The 17082-nt window shown below is 53.6% G+C and overlaps 1 protein-coding gene across 3 annotated transcripts in view; it reads left to right on the forward strand.

Annotated features, from left to right (window-relative positions):
- Window positions 1-5995: 5995 nt before the first annotated feature.
- ABLIM3 (actin binding LIM protein family member 3) overlaps window positions 5996-17082 on the forward strand; it is a 56785-nt gene continuing 45698 nt past the window's right edge. For all 3 annotated transcript variants that reach the window (XR_008579323.1, XR_008579324.1, XM_054842180.1), the window contains exon 1: window positions 5996-6573. Coding sequence is in view for 1 of the 3 variants with exons in the window: in XM_054842180.1 (XP_054698155.1) it covers window positions 6561-6573 (13 nt within the window). In the remaining 2 variants the exon portion in view is untranslated. The remainder of the gene's footprint in view (window positions 6574-17082) is intronic.

Genomic DNA, 17082 nt, shown 5'->3' on the forward strand with positions numbered 1-17082 from the left:
TGCTGCTTTCCCCACCGCCAGCCCAGCAAGCGTTGATACGAGCAGTGCCTGCCACGGAGCCTGAGCAAAGATGTGATTCGTATGAACCACCCCTTCTAATTCACACAGCTCAAGCTTAACCATACAGTAAAGGGAACATACTTAAAGAAATCTTTTGATAATTTGGAAAAAAAAAATCAATATTTTTAGACTTTCCTCTGGAAGAAAAAGAGAAAAACTGATTAAGATATTAATTGTTTATGCTGATCTAGGGGTTTTTTGAAGCTTTTAATGATCCAAGCTGCTTATAAAGGTGTTGGTCTTGGTGCCATTTCCTTTTAAAAAGCAACAAATCAGCTCAGTGAGGCTAAGCATCTTGTTTTGATATTTTCAGGGTGGAACATTTTGATTTTTCAACTTACAAAGCTTTGCTGCTGTAATTTTTTGTACAAAGTCGAGGCTGAAATCAGAATGAAAGCTTTCAGTTTAAGCTAATTAATCTAAACACTTTGATTCAAATCCCGTTGTGTCTTCTCAGTTTTGTTCTCCAGGAATTTATTTAAAGTATCTGCATTCCATTTTTAGACCGGAGGGAAAAAAAAAAAAGTGAGATTTCCTAGAAAAGAGATAACCCGCTGCTTACCCCAGGCTAGCCATTCTGCAGTATTTTGTATGCTCAGAAGTGTAAAAAGAAATTATCTTTTCTTAATTACGTGTTTGGTCTCCTCCTGAACTGCACAGGCAGCATAGTCTGGAGACCTGGTCTGAGCTTTGCCATCAGCCCCTGGAGCAAGGAGTGCCATGCTCCAGCCTGAACGTCCCCCAAAGTCTCCTGGAATCACCCTGATTTTCAGTTTCCCCACAAAACAATATGAGGAACAAAAGGAAAACCAAGTTATCATGATAACGCCACTGCAGCAATAAGAAGACGGGAGGTGTGTCAGCCAGCTTCCACGAGCGGAGAGGTCCAAGGGCTGGGCTTCTCACAGGTGGCTTGTGATGTTGAAGGCTGTCCATTAACAACATCTTGGGATCCTGACCTAACGGCTGATGGGAGGGAGGATGCTTCTTCCATCAGTCCTCACTGCTTTGGGGCAACTTAAAAGGGAAAAATAAAAATAAACCAAACTTCCGATGACCTTTAATGGGTTGAAACATAGTTGGCAATGGGAAAGCAGGTCAGGTACCTTGGGGGCCAGAGCTGCAGCTGGGATAAATCTCTTTGCATCGCTCTTCTGATGCAGCTCAGCAGGAGCCACTGGCCGGGCTTTGCAGGGCAGCTGTCCCCAGTGGGTCCCCACGTGCCCTGCAGCGGGGCTGGAAGCAGGGGCTGCAACGGCACGGTGCACACGAACTCAGCTGCACACGCAGAGAGGGGGAACGAAGCATCCCTGAAATGCCTGGGATAATGTTAGGCAATAAGCCCTGATACTGCCTGGGAGCCCCAGCCTTGCTGCGTGCCACAACAGTGTGCTCCTTGGCTTTTCCAGCACGCTGCTGCGGCTGAGGTCTGCGCAGGGACGTTTGCTCTCCTGGAGGGCTAGAGAGTGAAAGGCTCTTGCAGGTTTTAGGACAAGTGCTGGTTTCCAACGCCCTAAAGCCTTTGCCATCGCCTCTGCCTTATGCAGATCATGCAGCACCTCTCCTCTCCTGGTGTCCTGATCTTTCAGGAGGGGAGGTGAAGGCCCAGCACTCCCGACATGCAGGACGAGTTGCTCCAGAGTTTCCACATCACCTTGTTTCACTCATCTGCTTTAGATATGTGAATATTTGTTGCACTTGACCTAAGGACTCAGCCCCTGTGATGATAATCGATAATGCCAGAGGACCTGTAGCTACTCCCATGCATGGCGTAAGCATCCCTTCCTGGCTTTGCAGGATGGCTACAGGGCACAGATGGGCTATGGTGCACACCAGCGTCACCGGGAGCAGATCCAGCTCACAACTGTTCTCCACTGTCTGTTTTTGTTGGTTTTTTTTTTTTCTTTTCCCTGAAACCATTTGCACAGCACTAAAATTAATGACTGAAAATGTGAGTTTGCTTGAAAATAATCTATCATTTGATTATCACTTTAATGCAGGCAGCCTGGGGAACATCTGCCTCTGCCTGTCTGTGTCTCCTCCTGCCGACATGGGGAATTGCTGGGAAGAGCTGTTGTGCTGCTGTGTGAACTGGAAGAAAGCCAAACCACTGGCAAATGACTTGGTAGTGGCTATGACTGAGGAAGAGGAGTGGGGTCTTGTGCTGGATGAGGCACCAACTGTGCTATCAGGTCTCACCACAGTGTCCCAGGGCCCCCTCTTAAAGCACCCACTGCCCAGTTCACTGCCTCTGGTCCCAGTTGGTATGCTTTCCACAGACTCCCAAAGTAAAATGCTGATCTTCATCATCTGGAAAGTAATGCTGTCATCGCTAGAAGAGCGAGTCTGGGTTTGCACTGGGGTAGCGGGCAGCAGCATCTGACGGCTCCTGACTGCCTCTGCCAGATCCCACCTCACAGGGGAGGCAGGGGACAAGAGAAAAATGGGTGGGGAGCTGCCCAGCGCTGCAGAATTTCCTCCATCCCATGACACATCCCATGTGCTGTGGTATAACGGGGTCTCCAGACCCCTTAGGCTTCTCTGCTGCCTTTTGGGAACATTACAGCCCCGAACTTACAGGCTTTTTTTGGAAAATGTCACCAGCTTCCGATGAGTCAGAGTCCTGCTTCTCTGCAGCCTGCCCAGTGCTTTGTGCGAGGCGTCGGGCCGTGCCATGCTGGGGTCCCTGTGGGCATCTCGCTGCTGCTGTTTGGACTTAAATCTTCTTGCTGCAAAAGGAGAGGGTTTTGCTGCCAGCGCACATGCAGGCAGGCCTGCCGGGAGCTCGGGCTGGCAGGGACGTGTTCGCCAGCTGGTGCCTCCAGGACAGACAGACACATTTGTGCTACAGCACCCTGGAGCAAGGGCTGCAGCTGGGATCTCTGGCCGAGGCATTTCCACTCCTCCTGCAACTGTGATTCACAGGGCCCAGCAGCGAGGGTTGTTCACCACGATGACTACCAGTTGAAGGGGAAAAGAGTGGGTGGAGAGCCTGGGGCTCCTACAGACACCTCTCAAAGCTGTTCCACGTGACTGTGTGTGTGCATTTGCAAACAGGTATGTACGCACGTGTCTGTACCTAGGTGTGCTGAAAGGGATGCTATGGCTTCAAATAAACCAGAAATGCCAGAGCTAAGGCTGCTGCTCAACCATCCTCCCATATGCTTTGAGGACAGAGATGCTTACGTGATCTTTTAACTCTCTGACCTCTCCTAACACTCTCCTGGCCTTGGGACTTGCCATCTGATATTTCCCTTGCAGCAGCTCCATTCCTCACCTGGTCCCCAAGTCACACAGGAGTGAGGAGGGATCCCCTTCTCCGGGGCTTTTCCTGGGCACCCCACTATGTGGGGGTGGGATGGGGGCTGCCCCTCTGGCCCTGGGGACCAACGTCCCTTTCCAGGGACAGCAGCTGAGCGCAGCCTCAAATGGAAACATGCAGGTGGTGGCTTCCCAGGCTGCTGGTGGGAGAGGTGGTGGCCTGATTTCTCCGAGTTCCTGGTGTTGGTATAGCACAAGATACATTTCAAGCCCCACTGCCGGTGATTCCACATGCAGCCAGCAACACTCAGCTCTTCCAATAATCAGCCAGCCGGTGTTCGAGTCAGGCATCAGGAAAGAAGAAACACAGTTATTGACCAGGTGGGGAAAGTTTGATTCAGGTGACTCCCTCAGCATCTCACAAGGCCAAGGACACAGCGATAAGAAACCCAGTGTCCAGGGAAGCAGTCAGTAAAATTAAATTAAATTAGCACCTTTTTTTCCTCTGTCATCTTACTCCCATCACTACCATGTCCCTTTTCACTGAATGATGCAGGGTCCTGCAGGCAGCTTCCTCTGCACAGCCTGAGCTACGTGGTACGTGCTGGGTACTGAATGAGGCAGGCGCCTTATGGGAAAAATACGCATCTAATAATTGCCGTGAAAGACTGTGTTGCAATGCACAGACACAAAGGGATGAAAGGATGCTGCATTAATATCCTGACATTTCCTTATTTCTGACTTCTTGTCTCAGGCATCCCTAACACCATTTTATGGCAGCTTTTGCAGCCAGTTTCCTCAGTCAAAGAAAAGGAAATGGGATTTCCAAAACACCCTGGGACAGTGCTGATGGTGAGGGGCTCCAACCAGTGCCCTGCACCACAGGTCCCTGCTGCTGCCCAGCCGGGGGCCAGGTCCCTGCACGGGAGCCACTGGCTGAGGTGGGGGGGTGGCAAGGGTTTGAGCTCCCTGCTGTTAGCTTACCAGTGCCGAAACCCAAAAATCCCATGGTGGGGGCACCCGATGCCCTGCCTGCCTGCCCCACTGGCAGTGCCCGCTGCCCCTTCCCCACGGAGCAGCTCCGCGGTGCTGGGACAATCTGGCTGGGAGGGGACAAAGGGGAAAAGGTTCTGCGCTGGTGCCCCCTGAGCTCCACCAAAGCACCCCGTCCTCCTCCGCAGCCCTCTGCAATCCCAGCCTGTCTGTGCTGGAAATTTGAAGTTGTTCTGAAAGCAGCAAGTTAACAAGATTTGGAAACCAGGTCAGCGGAAGAAGCTTAATTAGCTCGCTGAACCATGGGGACCAGCTCACATCATGTCTCTTTTATTGACTCCCCGAATGGACGTTATTGATACAGTAGGTGTGAGCCTTGCTGTGACAGGGTCCTTTTGAGGAGGGGAAACTCTGGACACTTGTCAGGCACAGGGAAACTTCACAAAGGGCCCCAAATCAGTGCCATGGGACAGCCCGAGCCATCCTGCCATGCTGTATGGGCAGCGCTGCTTTCCCCTTGCCTGTTCCCATCAACCCTGCAGGGACCCCTGGACCCTCACTCCCGCTGCTGGTCCTGCTCTTCTCACCCACCCAACGCCTCTCCAGGGGGAAGAGAGCTGAAGGGGACAGGCAGCAGGGCTTGCAGCAAGCTGGCTGCGTAACCAGCAGCACAGGCGTAGCTCACACGACCTGCTACCTGTCTTGTCATGTCACCGCAAACATCTGCTGCCACAAATAAAACAGCAAGAGAAAGGGAAAGCAAAGGGCCCTCTCCGGGCGGCACTCCAGCCCCAGGAGCGGGACAGATGTGGCGCCTGTCACGCTGCATGAAAAACCCCTTTCATTAGTGGGAAGATCGTAGCTCGCCTCTTTGAAACGCAGCGCAGCTTCTCGGGGGCTCCGCAGGCAGGGTGGGCACAGCCCCATCTCCACTCGCACCCTGGAAGCGGCTCCGCTGGGTAAGGCTTTATTCTGATAGATAGCGTCTCACAAACAGAACAAGGAGCTAATGGCTTTGAAGCCTTTCCAGGAATCCTGATGTGCTGCTAGCAAAGAAGGCTGCTTGCTGATCCCGAGGGAAGAGCCCCCTCTCCATCCTGCAGCCAGGTGATGTGCAGACACCCACAGCCCCCTCCCTGTTCCCAGTGTGGGACAGACACCTCGGCTGCCTGGTGTGGGACTGTCAGGACAGCTGGGGGTGGCCAGTCTGGACAGCTGTCAGAGGGGAACCTTGGCACTTGAGGAAATCCAGTTTTTCAGCATAAATTGTAGCCCTCTCCACCATGCTGCTGTCCTGGGACAGCGTTTCTTTGCACGCTCAGCCACTACAGGGCCAAGCCGGAGAGCGAGTGGTGCGGGAATGGCAGCCGGTCCCACCCAGGGCTGGATGGGAGCAGCTCCGGACTGGGTGGGAGCCCCGTGGCAAGGAGGGGCCAGCCCGGGACCCCCGGGAGCTGCAGGCAGAGCCGCAGGCCGGGCTGACGGCAGGGCAGCGAGTAGGTCACCAGGCAGGGCAGCTTGCAGGATTGAAGACAGGGCAGCAAGGAAGGGCAGGGCAGCGGAGCGGGCAGGGCCGGACCGCGGGCAGGACTGCAGGCAGGGCAGAGCAGCAGGCAGGGCCGGACCAGAGGCAGGACTGCAGGCAGGGCAGCGGGCAGGCGGTGCCCAGCAGATGGCGGCGGTACCGAGGCGGCGCACCCCGCAGCCGCCCCCCGGGGCCGGGCCGCCTTCCCCCGCGCTGCCCTCCGCACCGCTCCGCGCTGCCCCACCCGGCGCGGCTGTCCGCGGGCTGAGCCGCCGGGGCGGGGCGAGCGGGCGGGGAGAGGCGCTGCGCGGCGCTGCGCGTCCCCCGCCGCGGCCTCCCGCCCCGCTATAAGAGGAGCGGCCGCGGCTGCACTCCGCAGTGCATGGCAGTGTTTCGTCTGGGACGTCGCGGTCCCGCCGGGACCCTCCCCCGGGTCGGTCCCGGGCGTCCTCCTTCCCGCCTCGCCCCCTCCCAGCCGCCGACACCCTTGACCTTGCCATCCGGCAGCTCGGGAGGGAGAGCGGCGGCAGCCGGGGGGATAGCCGTACTGGGTCGCGGAGCTGCCCTGGGATGCGTTAGCCGGCGGATCGCACAGAAATATCTCTCCTAGGAAGGAGAGAGGCAACCTCCTCCCACTGACGGGGTGGGGGAGGAAGAAAAAGAGGATTTAAGGAGCATCTTTGCCTCTTTTGTTGAATGAGGACGGAGAAGGACCAGCAAGATGAGCACTAGCAGTAAGTATGGCTTTCCCTTGCCTTTGCTATGGGAATGGGGCTGATATTGCACCAATCTGGCTGGGAGGAATTGGAAAGAAAATGTCACAACAGGGTTGACAAGTGTAATGGGATGGATTTATTTTTATTTTCCTGCTGCCTTTTGCTTCCTGACAGGGTCTGGCTTTGGCCCTTCTTTCCTGTGGGGTAAGCCATGGTGCTTGTCTCCACTGAGTACTTTTCTTGGCTGGTATTTCTGGGGTTTGGAGGGCAGATCATGGACTAAAATGTTGATATGCAACATAGTGAAAGGGAGCCAGGAGCGCTCTGACAGGCAGCAGGTTCACTTGCTGCTGCTCCCTATGTATAAATGGACATAGGGGGAACAGCCGACGGGGAGGAAGAGCAGGGTAAGGAGAGACCCAGAAACCAGGGACCTGAGCAAAGCATAGGTGCAATACTGAAAAATGTACCTTCTGCAGCTGGGATGTGGGTGTTTCTATTGTGTGTGTGTGAGACAGGGATGGAGCCACTCATGCACTATGTATGAATTTCTAAAGCAGGGCTTGGAAATGTGCTGCATAAGATGAGAACTGGCACCTGGTACTAGTCTGGTTACTTCTGGTTTTGTGTCCCTGTTGTAAAGTCTGGAAAGATTGATCAGGTTTGATCAAGTCACAATCAATTTCTTTTTCTTCACTGATATGATGTGTGACAGCTGTACTCACCTTGCTAGCACAGCTTTGATACATTCCTTTAAAAGCAGTGAGCCCCTAGGCAAAGGAGTTGATGCTGATGGCCACCTGAGGGTCTTCCTCCTGGGATAACCTGCCCAGGGAAGGTGCCCTCCCTCCTGTGGGTCCTAGAGCCTATGTGAAGAAGGGAGGACTCCCCAGGCAGAAAGTGGCAGAGCAGTGACTTCTCTATTGCATTGGCGTGTTGAGGTTTCTCAATCTGAGGGCTTGGGGTGGTTCCCAAGCAAAACACTGTGAAAAATGCCTTGGCATGCTGCAAGGCAACAGAACAGGTGATTCCAGCTCTGTTGGGCTGTTTCAGAGGCGAGAAAACTTTCCAGGTGCCCTCTGCATGAGCCACACCTGGGACAGTAGCTAGCCCCCTTCCTGGGGGAGTGAGGCTGGCAGTGCCCAGGTAGGAAACAATAGGGTCTGATTCTTTCTGAGCCTGCTGGATGCCTGATAACAAAGGGTCCTCCCTCTTCCTCTCTGGGTGATGGGCCCAGTGCAGAGGGCTGGGATGACACACAGTGCTTGCTGGGGTCAGTGACCACAGTGGTCAGGTGGGACTGTTAAGCTTCCTCTAAGCCAATTTTGACAAATGCATGTTGGTTCCTTTTGGGATTCCTTTGCAGCTCTTAATAACCAGCTTGGCTGCTGATAGTGATAAGGGCTGTTTATGGTGCTGGTGTGTTATAACTCCCTGATTGTGCTGCAAAACTCCTTTACTAGGTCCTCCCCCACACAGAGAGGTGCCAGGAAACCCAATGTGCTGCCTACCTGTTGCTTTGACATGACTCACAGGAGGAGACCACCGGGCAGGCAGCAAGCGCAGAGCTGGGAGTCTCCTGGGAGGTGTTCCTCTGCCACTGCCTTGCTCTGACCTTGGGCACATCATTTGGCTGTGCCTCAGCTTCTGGATTTGCCAGCAGCTGGCTGCCACGGTGGTTCTTGCCCAGCCCTTTGGATGGCTTTGCAATTTTTGCCTAGATGTTGCCATTAACTCTTTCTAAGTAGCCACCTGTTTTACTAAAGGTTTGGGAACTTTGTAACATCTGCTGATAGCTTCCTGTGCTGTGGGTTGATTACTTATGGATTACTTGTGGTCGCAAAGGGACTGCACCTGCTACAAGGGCTGCGCAAACCCTGCAAGGCAGGGGGCTCTGCACTGCTAGGCTTCCAGATTCTCCTCCCAGTATCTGAGGGACCCAAAGCAGAGCTTGCCATACCCAAATGCTGTCTCATGGCTGTTCATAGCAATGCACAGTCCTCTCACAGCTGGTTCTGTGAGCAAGGCATGGAGTGCCGGGCCATCTCTTCCATCAGTGTGTTTGACTGGTGTGAATGTTGCCAAAAGCTGCCTCCCCTCTCACTGCTGCCTTGCTCAGCTCTGCACATCCCTACCCAGCCTGTCCCCCTCAGGTCTATGTGCCTGCAAGGCAAAAAAGGAGCTCAGGAGCCTTGTGTCAGTGCCATCTCTGTTTCACCCCACTGATGCTACCTGGTAGTGACCTGCAATGGTTTTTGCAGCCCTTTGCTGGCAGCCAGTGACTCAGGGGAGCTTGGTGCCACTTATTGCTAGAGGCTTCCCAGCTCTGCCTCCCAGGCATGGCCAGCTCTGCTGTTCTCTGCGTCGATTTTTTTTTTTGGTTGGTTGTTCCCCCTCCAGCCCCTGTAGTGACTGAGGGCTCAGATGTGGTGAGATCCAGGCAGCAGGATCAGCTGCACTCCAGCCTCCCCAGTCTGGTCTCTCTCCTGGTGCATGGAGCTGTGTCTGTGCAGATGTGAGGGGAAAAGGAGGCACAGGAAGAGGAGGAGGGGGAGGAGGAAGAAGATGGATGATGAAGCCAGATTGTGCATGGGGTGATGACTTACAGGCATACCTGTAGCTGCAGGACCAAAATTTTGGGGCTGGCAAATCAATGAGATGCACAGCTGAGGATAAAATACCACATCATCTGATCAGTGAATTCCCACCACTCCTTTCCATTTTACTTGATGCATTTGGATAACACTTCTATCCTGCCTGAAGCCGATGTGAGGCAGGAAACCTGGGGCTGTGGGCCATGGCTGGCCTCAAGCCATGCTGTTGTGCAAAACTATCTGTGAGGCCTCTGGGGAGCTCTGGGCAGGATTTGCCAGGCTGTACAAGCGTATCTCTGAAGATGCTTTGTGCACAGCACACAGGACTCTTGCCTGGCCTTGTTGAGGTGACGGGTTCGCTTTTCACCCCAATATGGGTCCTGGGGTTGGAGGCCCTATATCACCTTCTCTCCCATGATGCAGGGAAGGCAAAGCCATATGGAAATCTTGTTTTTAAGGGGAAGAGGAAAAGGCTCTTGATTTTGGGTGTAAACTCATATCCTGCGCCTGCAGAGCAGATCAGGCAGCCCTGAGGGTGCAAGGGTTATGCTGGCTGGGAAGGCAGCCTCTCCTCCTGGGCTCACCAGGTGTGCAGCGAGTGTTTGGAGGGCACAGTGTTGATATTGACATCAGCTATGCTATTAATACTGCCCACTCTGGTTAGCACTGCTAATTGGTTTTGGATAGATTCATATACTCAACATGTCTATCAGTGCTGTGCTGCATTTCCATTGAAGCTGGATCCTGTAGTGCAACCCCTTGCCCAAGAGAACATCCCTTAAAATCACTCCCTTAAGTTCCTTAGGTCTGAGTTCAACCTCTCGCTGAGAAACTGGCCTGGTACAGGGAGGTTAATGTGGCCAGTGCTGGGTTTGCACTCCTTGAAAGGTAGAGGGCTGAAGGTGTCACCTGCCCCAGGGATTTAAGACTTTCTGAAATGTGTGGATAATCCCTTCTGCTGCTTTGAAGGTAGCCAGCAGGTTTGGGTGCTGCAGGTCCATGCAGTGAGTATGTCCTGTGAGTAGGGGTCACCCTTGTGGGACCCATGGGAGATGGCATTTGCATGTTGTCTCTTCTAGTCCAGCTGTGTTGGGGTGAGAAGGGGCTGCTGGAAGTGTGGGCACTGGTCTTGTCAGGAGCAAGGTGCCCCTTATTGTCATGGGCCACCCTGGTCAGAGCAAAGACACACAACTACTAAAGGAGGTTAAACCCCAGTAAACTCCTGGGTCAAATCTGGTTTGGCTGGATGTGGGTTGCAATGAGTGAGTGAAACTGGCTCAGAACTAGAGATCCTCTAGAAACCAGAATCTGTCCTCATGCTGAGTTAATTCAGGGTGGGGGGAACCAGTACCATCTATCTTCCATCCTCTTCCCTCTGAGCAGCTGATAGCCTATTAGAGCATGGAGAGGTCTTGCAGGGGGTTTGGTAAGCAAGGTGGAAAGCTTCCCAAGACCATCCCACCCCCTGGCACCTCTTAAATTCCTGTTCAGAGGCTCCACTAGGCTGAGAAAGCTGGGGAAGGAGACATGAGGAAAGGCTGGCCAGCTAAACATTTGGGCAGGAAGGCTTCATGACAGATACTGATGAATGCAGCATGTTTGCTTGGTTATTTTTGTCTTTCCTAAATCACGCTCCCTGTTACATGGTGATCCACTAAGCATAATTACCCAGTAATCTCTAGGCCCCTGTGGTTACAAGGTGTTTACCAGCAAACTCTATTAAGTCCCTGTGTAATTAAAGAGGAATCACATGGTGCTGCATGTTTTGGGGAGCTCCAGCTCTGCCCTGTACAGCTCATCAGGGTGACTCACTGGGTCTCCCCACCCAGTGGGGTAGAACCTGCTGAGGAAGACATGGTGTTGCTCCTGTATTCAGAAGTGCAGTGAACCCAGAGGGATCAGCCCATTGGTATGATGAGCAGTGTTAGTGTCCTCCCCATGAGGAGGCTCTAGTTTTCTGCAGTGGTGACACCAGGCCTGGTGCCTTTTCAATCATGGCACTCATGGTTCTTGGTCAACATTGGTTCTCATTTCATCTTTGCAATGTTGGAGGCTGCCACAGGCATCCAGCAAACTGGGGACGAAGTGAGTGAGGACCCAGCAGGGTAAGATGTTGCCCACATCAGTGGTGTTGCTGTCTAGCCCACAGGTGCTTGGTGAGATGGCTGGAGGTCAAGGCATAGGGAGAGGAGGGACAGAAGAAAGAAAGGTAACAGATGCAAGAGATGAAGAGCTATCTTCCTAGTATGTTTTCTCCAAACCCAGCAATGAACATTACCTAGTGTCCATGTTTCTCCAAGTAGGGCTCTAGCACTGAGTTTTGCAGAACTGGGGCACTAAGGAGAACTCCAGGCTTTCCACTCACATCTTCTTTCTCTCAATTAACACCCAAGCCTAACTCTGCTGCCATGAACAACCTGATACAAATTGTGCCCTCTGTTCTCCTGGGCAGCCTAGAAAAGGGACAATCATCCATTGCTTTCACTTTGGTGCCAGAAAATTCAGAGCCCAGGCAGCTTCTCTCTGTCCTCAGGCTGGTGGATGGACTCTGTCCTCTTGCCAAGCTTTGTTCAGGCTCTCCTGCAAACCATCTTCTTGGCAGCTTGCCCTTTGAAGAGCAGAAGCCATGGAAAGTGGTCCTGCAGGCCAATGAAGTGCATGCTGTAAAGTCAATTGAAGCAATTGAATTATTTCAAGGGCCTGCCATGCTCTTATAAAATAAATAGCAAGTTTTCTAATGACAAAGTGACGATCGGTTTAGCTAGATAATTGTATTTGTGATGCCAGCAGGCTGGACTAATGACAGACTGTCCTGTTATCAGCAAGGAGTCAGTGTGATGCTGCCTTTGCTCTCTGCAAAGCTGTGAAGGAGTGAAGGCAAACCCACCAAGTTCCTGCCAGGCCCTGCAATCCTATCATGATGGTGCCATAATGAAGTGGTTGGAACATCTAATTAGATATTTTTAGACTAAATACAGCAGTGCCTCTTGGTTGTAAGCACTGTAACACCTCAGGAAAGCACCCTGGGGGTAGACTGGTGATGGCAAGGACTTGGGCAGAGAGCGATGGGGGAAGGAGTGGGCTTTGCAGGATGAAAGAGGACTAGGAGTGACTACAGTAGCTGTAGGGAAGGTAGAGCCTAAGTCCCAGATGTTTCAGGCCCAAGAAGTTTGCTTGTGCGTATCTCAGGGCAAGCATGGCAGGGTGGCAACCTCCAGCAGAGAAGGTGGTTCTTGCTTGGATACGTAGGCTGTCCCAAGCCTTCCTGTGCCCAGCTTCTCTGCCTTTTGAGTCCATAGGCTCAGTAAATCACTGGGGAGGTAGAAGAGCTTGAGTGCACTGATGCACAGCCCTGATGGACATGCCTTGCTTTCTAAAAAGGGCTGTCTGAAGCTTAACAGTACCAACCTGATCTAATGTGGCAGCAAACTCAGGCACATAGTCCTCATATTTGATGGTGGCTCGGGATTTTGGTAGGTATAGTTTATACATGCATTTTTCAGTTAGGGTACAGTTTGCTGAATGCTTTATCAGTATCAGCCATAAGCCCTGGGCTGGGAATTGATGTGCCTTCTCTGCTGCCTGGGATGGAGATCTGGAAGGAAAAGGAGCTGGTACTATGGTTTCCTTATGCAGCCTGGCTGACCTTCCTTTCTTCTTACCCCTTTTACCCTGGCAAAGTCCTTCCCTGAGCCCCAAGCATCACTTGTTTTTCTGTTCATGGACATTTTATTCCACTTCTATTTTGAATCATGTTGTCTGAGACCTGGATGAAAGTCCTTGGGGGGAAGGTTTCCCTAAGGAATAGGACAGTGTACAGAGGGAGCATGTGCTTGAGGGTTTGAAGCCATCCTGTTGGCTTCTGCGTTCTTCCTTGGCAACAAACAGCACACTTTGGACAGCACTACACTGCTGTGGGACAAGAAAGGCTTTGCTGGTGCAATGCCAGCCCCAGAGCCCTTCCTCAGCCCAGCATGAGCCCACTGCAATCTGAATTTAAGTTGTAGGGTTTGACATGTTCTCACAGTAGTGAATTATATGACTGTTCTCAGATACATGCAGTCAGGCTGCAGCCTGCTGCTGGACAAGACAAGCATAACCTAGACCAGGAGTAGAAGTGTGAGCTCCTGAAGTGCCTGTGCCAGGCTCTGCAGTACAGCACCCCTCAAACGTGTCTGTAGCATCTTGCTCATGAAAACACATTGCAGGGCCCTGCTTGTTCATCCCAGCACCTGTGTTTTGTACTAGCTGGCCCTGAAGATTTTGCTGCTTTTTCCTGGCATCTATCCTTCTGCCAGCCCTGGGGACACCTTTGCCTGAAGGCGTCCTGGGGAGGAGTGCCCAGCCTAGTGGCCTTGCTTGCAAAGGGGAGCTATTTTTAAAGCAGCTGGGGGGCTGGGTGGGTTGTTCCCTGGCTCAGCAGCACTTGCTGGGACATGTCAGGTGCCGTGGTAGGGATCTCCCAGTTGCAGCTGCTCCCCAGCCTGGATTCTCAGCAGAAGCAGGGAGGGTTCCAGCAGGGTGACTGTGTTTCGCCCCTGGTCAAGGACTTTTCACTGCTAAAAGCTGAGGAGGAGGGAAGGAAGCTGTGTGTGAAACCCATTTCTGCTGCATGTCAGGAGCTGCAGCCCATCCAAGCCCCAGAGCTGGGGGGGGGGAGGGGGGCAGGGGCAGCTGCCTCCCCCTAGCAGCCCTTCTTCAAAAGAAGGGGCTTCCTTGCCTTGGCCATGAGGCAGGGCTGGATCAGGGCTTGTCTGTCAGCTGCTGCTGCCCTGCCTGTCACCTGCTGCACTGAATGCTGAGTGCTCTTCCCCAGTGGTGCCCAGCTGAGGCTGTGAGTGGCTTTCTCAGCAGGCTGGTGTGGCTGCAAGGTTTGCATCAGCTGGGGTGCCTGGGTGGGACTAAACAAGCAAACAGGTCTCTGTCCTGCCAGGAGGGACCTATGGCAGGTCCCCATGGTTTGTGCTTGCCCTGTGAGCTGGGGATCAACAGTCAGGTGCTGACTACAGCAAAGGCATGGAAAGATTTTCCTTGCCTGGCCCAAAGAAATGGGGACCAGAGCAGGCAGAGATCCCAGAGCCCCTCTGGAGGTGGTGCAGTCCCCACTCACTGTCAGCACCCAGCTCAAACACAGCCCACATAGGGCAGCTGCCTGCACAGGGCTGCAGGAGCCAGGTCCAGGCAGTGTGCTGTGCAGCTCAGCACCACCTTCTCCTGCTGTCTGAGCAGGCAGCTCTGCTCTGGATTTTCCCCTATCTCTGCTGGTATCACAGCAGTCCTCAGTGTGATGGAGTACTGGCTTCCCCAGCTCTTGTCTGTGCTCGTACAGCCCCTCAACTGTGCTCAGATCACAGTACTGGTCCCTGCAAACCCCTCCCTCTGCCTCAGCTGCCCTGCACTGTGCCAGGGACCATGGGGTGTCCCTCCCCATCATGCTGCTTTCCCCTCCGCCTTGGCACCTTCTGCGTCAGCTCTTGGTCCTCAGAGGTTGAAGAAGGTGGAGCAAGGTAAGATGAGCTCCCTCTAACCTCCTGTGTGCTATAAATAGCTGCATCACCCAAGCATTGTCTGAGTGATGTGACCGAGTTTGGGAGATCTGCTGCCTCCATTGCAGACACACCCAACACTTGGTCATTGGAGCTGATGGAAAAGAGCTCCTGTGGGTCCTGCCGGTGACACGGAGCGTGTCATCGCATTAGCACGCGGCAGGGCACCTCTCAGGTTATGCACAGCCTAATCCCATCTGGCAGCTGCCAAGGCTGGTGTCCTGTGGCTGGGTCAGCGTGCCTGTACCTCGCTGGCAGCGGCAGCCAGACAGCTTGCAGCAGGGAGCCTTCCCCCTGCAGTAAAAATTTAGCAACCTGTCTTCAGCTCTTGCCAAGCTGTGCTGGGGCACAGGTGGCATGGATGGGCCAGGGCAAGGGTGTATCTTGGGTACATGTGTCAGGTCTCCAGTCAGACCTCTGGGAGAGAAGGGGAAGGCAGCCATTCTGTAAGGAATAACCAGATCTGGGAGGGAAAGGTGGTTTTCATGGTGCTGGTGGAGTGCCTGTGTGGTCCCTGAATGTTCCTTTGCTCCCTCCATCCAGGCTGGGCTGGAGTTGATCAGGAAACCTTGGTCTTCCCTATTCATCCAGGCTGTTTCCCGAGACATTCAGTTCTTGGCACAGGTTGTGCCTTAGGGAGGGTGTTTTGCTGGCAGCACCAAAATATCCCCCACCTCTTGACTGATTCAGATCACCTCTTGACCACCAACCAGCATGGGAACCAAGCAGTACAGCAGCTTACATGTGCATGAGCATACAGGGAGAAACAGCCATCTTCTCAGTAAGGAAGCCCTCCTTCATCTGGCAGCAGATACTAAGGCATGAAGCTGGATGATCCCCAGCTCACAGCCTTTTATTCAGTGAGCAAAACCATCCCTTCATACACCCACAGATGCTACTTGAGAGGACTTGATCTGTTGCCCCACCATCTGGTTAGCTGCACCCACACCCCCCGGCCCCTGCCCCCAAGAGAGGTGTGGGTTGGACCTGGTCCTTCCCCCTCCATGACAAGAGGTGCCCGGCAGTGCTGCCCTGGGTGAGCTGGGCAGGGAGAGCCCAGGGGCCATGTGTGGATGTTCTCCCCTCCCCTGCCTTTGGAAAAAAAGTCACTGCCTACATAGTGAGTTATATGGTGATGATGGCTTGTGATGGGTTAGATATAAAATCCCTTGCATCCCTGAGGATGCTACCAGTTGAAAGCTTTTATGGTATTTTAAAGATAGCCACAGAGGGGGAGAGAATGAGAAGATGGATAGGTAGGTGGATCCCTAATAAGGAGAGAAGAGGAAACAGCTAGAGAGGGAATGGAAAGACTTTAGTGAACGGCATGTGAGTGATTACTGAGGGAGGGGGTAGTGCGGTCATACTGAGTGGCTGAGCTGCATGCCTGGTGGGGATGGGAAACCCTATAAAAAGCCTGGCTGTGAGATATGCTCCTTGCATGTGCTGGGGAGAGGGATGGGGTGAGCATCAGCTCGGGCTGTCTCTCCTGCGGGTGCTTGCTGCATTCTACAAGTAGCTGTTAAAAATAATCCATGACTCTTGGATGGCTGGGCCTGGGCTGGCTGCTGCTGCTCTTGCATGACTCCCTAAACAGCTCCAGCCTCATCTGTGCTCCTTTCCTGCCTTGAGGCTCAGGCTGACAGCCTTGCCTGGGAGCTGATGGATGAGGTTGGTCCTGGCCCTGCCTTTCCCCAAGGTGGCCTTTCCCACCTGGGCTGTGCTCCAAGAAAGATGCTGAGAGCTGCCTCTCTGCTCTGTCTTCTGGCTTTCTGCTGCCTGACAGCTTGCAGCACTCAGAGGCAAGATCTGGTGCGTCTGGGGCCATGGCAGAACTGTGGTGGCTGGGTGAGGGTGCAGTGCCCCTGTGCCTGGCTGGAGCAGTGGTCCCAGAGCTGCTGGCAGGAGGCCCCTTCAGCAGGACAGCCCTGCTGTGCCTTGCGTCACTGCCAGCACAGCGTCTGCCTGGTCCTGGGAAGCGGCTCCCGGCCCTTCCCTGTGCTTGTGGCAGTTCTCCCCATCACTCAGGGAAGATTACACGGAGTGTCTCCAAGAAATGCTAATTGCTTTGGCTTGCGCTTGGTACAGCAGAGCCACTAGGCATTCCGAGGTCTTAGTCAGCTTAGAGATCTGCCAGATCTTTCCTCTCCTTCCCCTGGAGAGCCAACGGAGGTCTGCTGTGGCAGTTGTTGATTCCCACATCCCTGGGCCCCGGTTGAGCCGCAGGCTTGCACCCAAGCTGGCCCAGACCTGCAGTCACAAATACCTGGTGGCACAAGGCATGGTATGTTCTCATCAGGGCATTGCAGCCTTGGGGTGAAACACCCCAAGCTCAGCTCCTGGCAGGCACAGCATGGGGTCAAAGGCACCCCTCATGCTGGAGAGAA

This window comes from Grus americana, chromosome 14 (assembly GCF_028858705.1).
Source record: "Grus americana isolate bGruAme1 chromosome 14, bGruAme1.mat, whole genome shotgun sequence".
NCBI lineage: Eukaryota > Metazoa > Chordata > Aves > Gruiformes > Gruidae > Grus > Grus americana.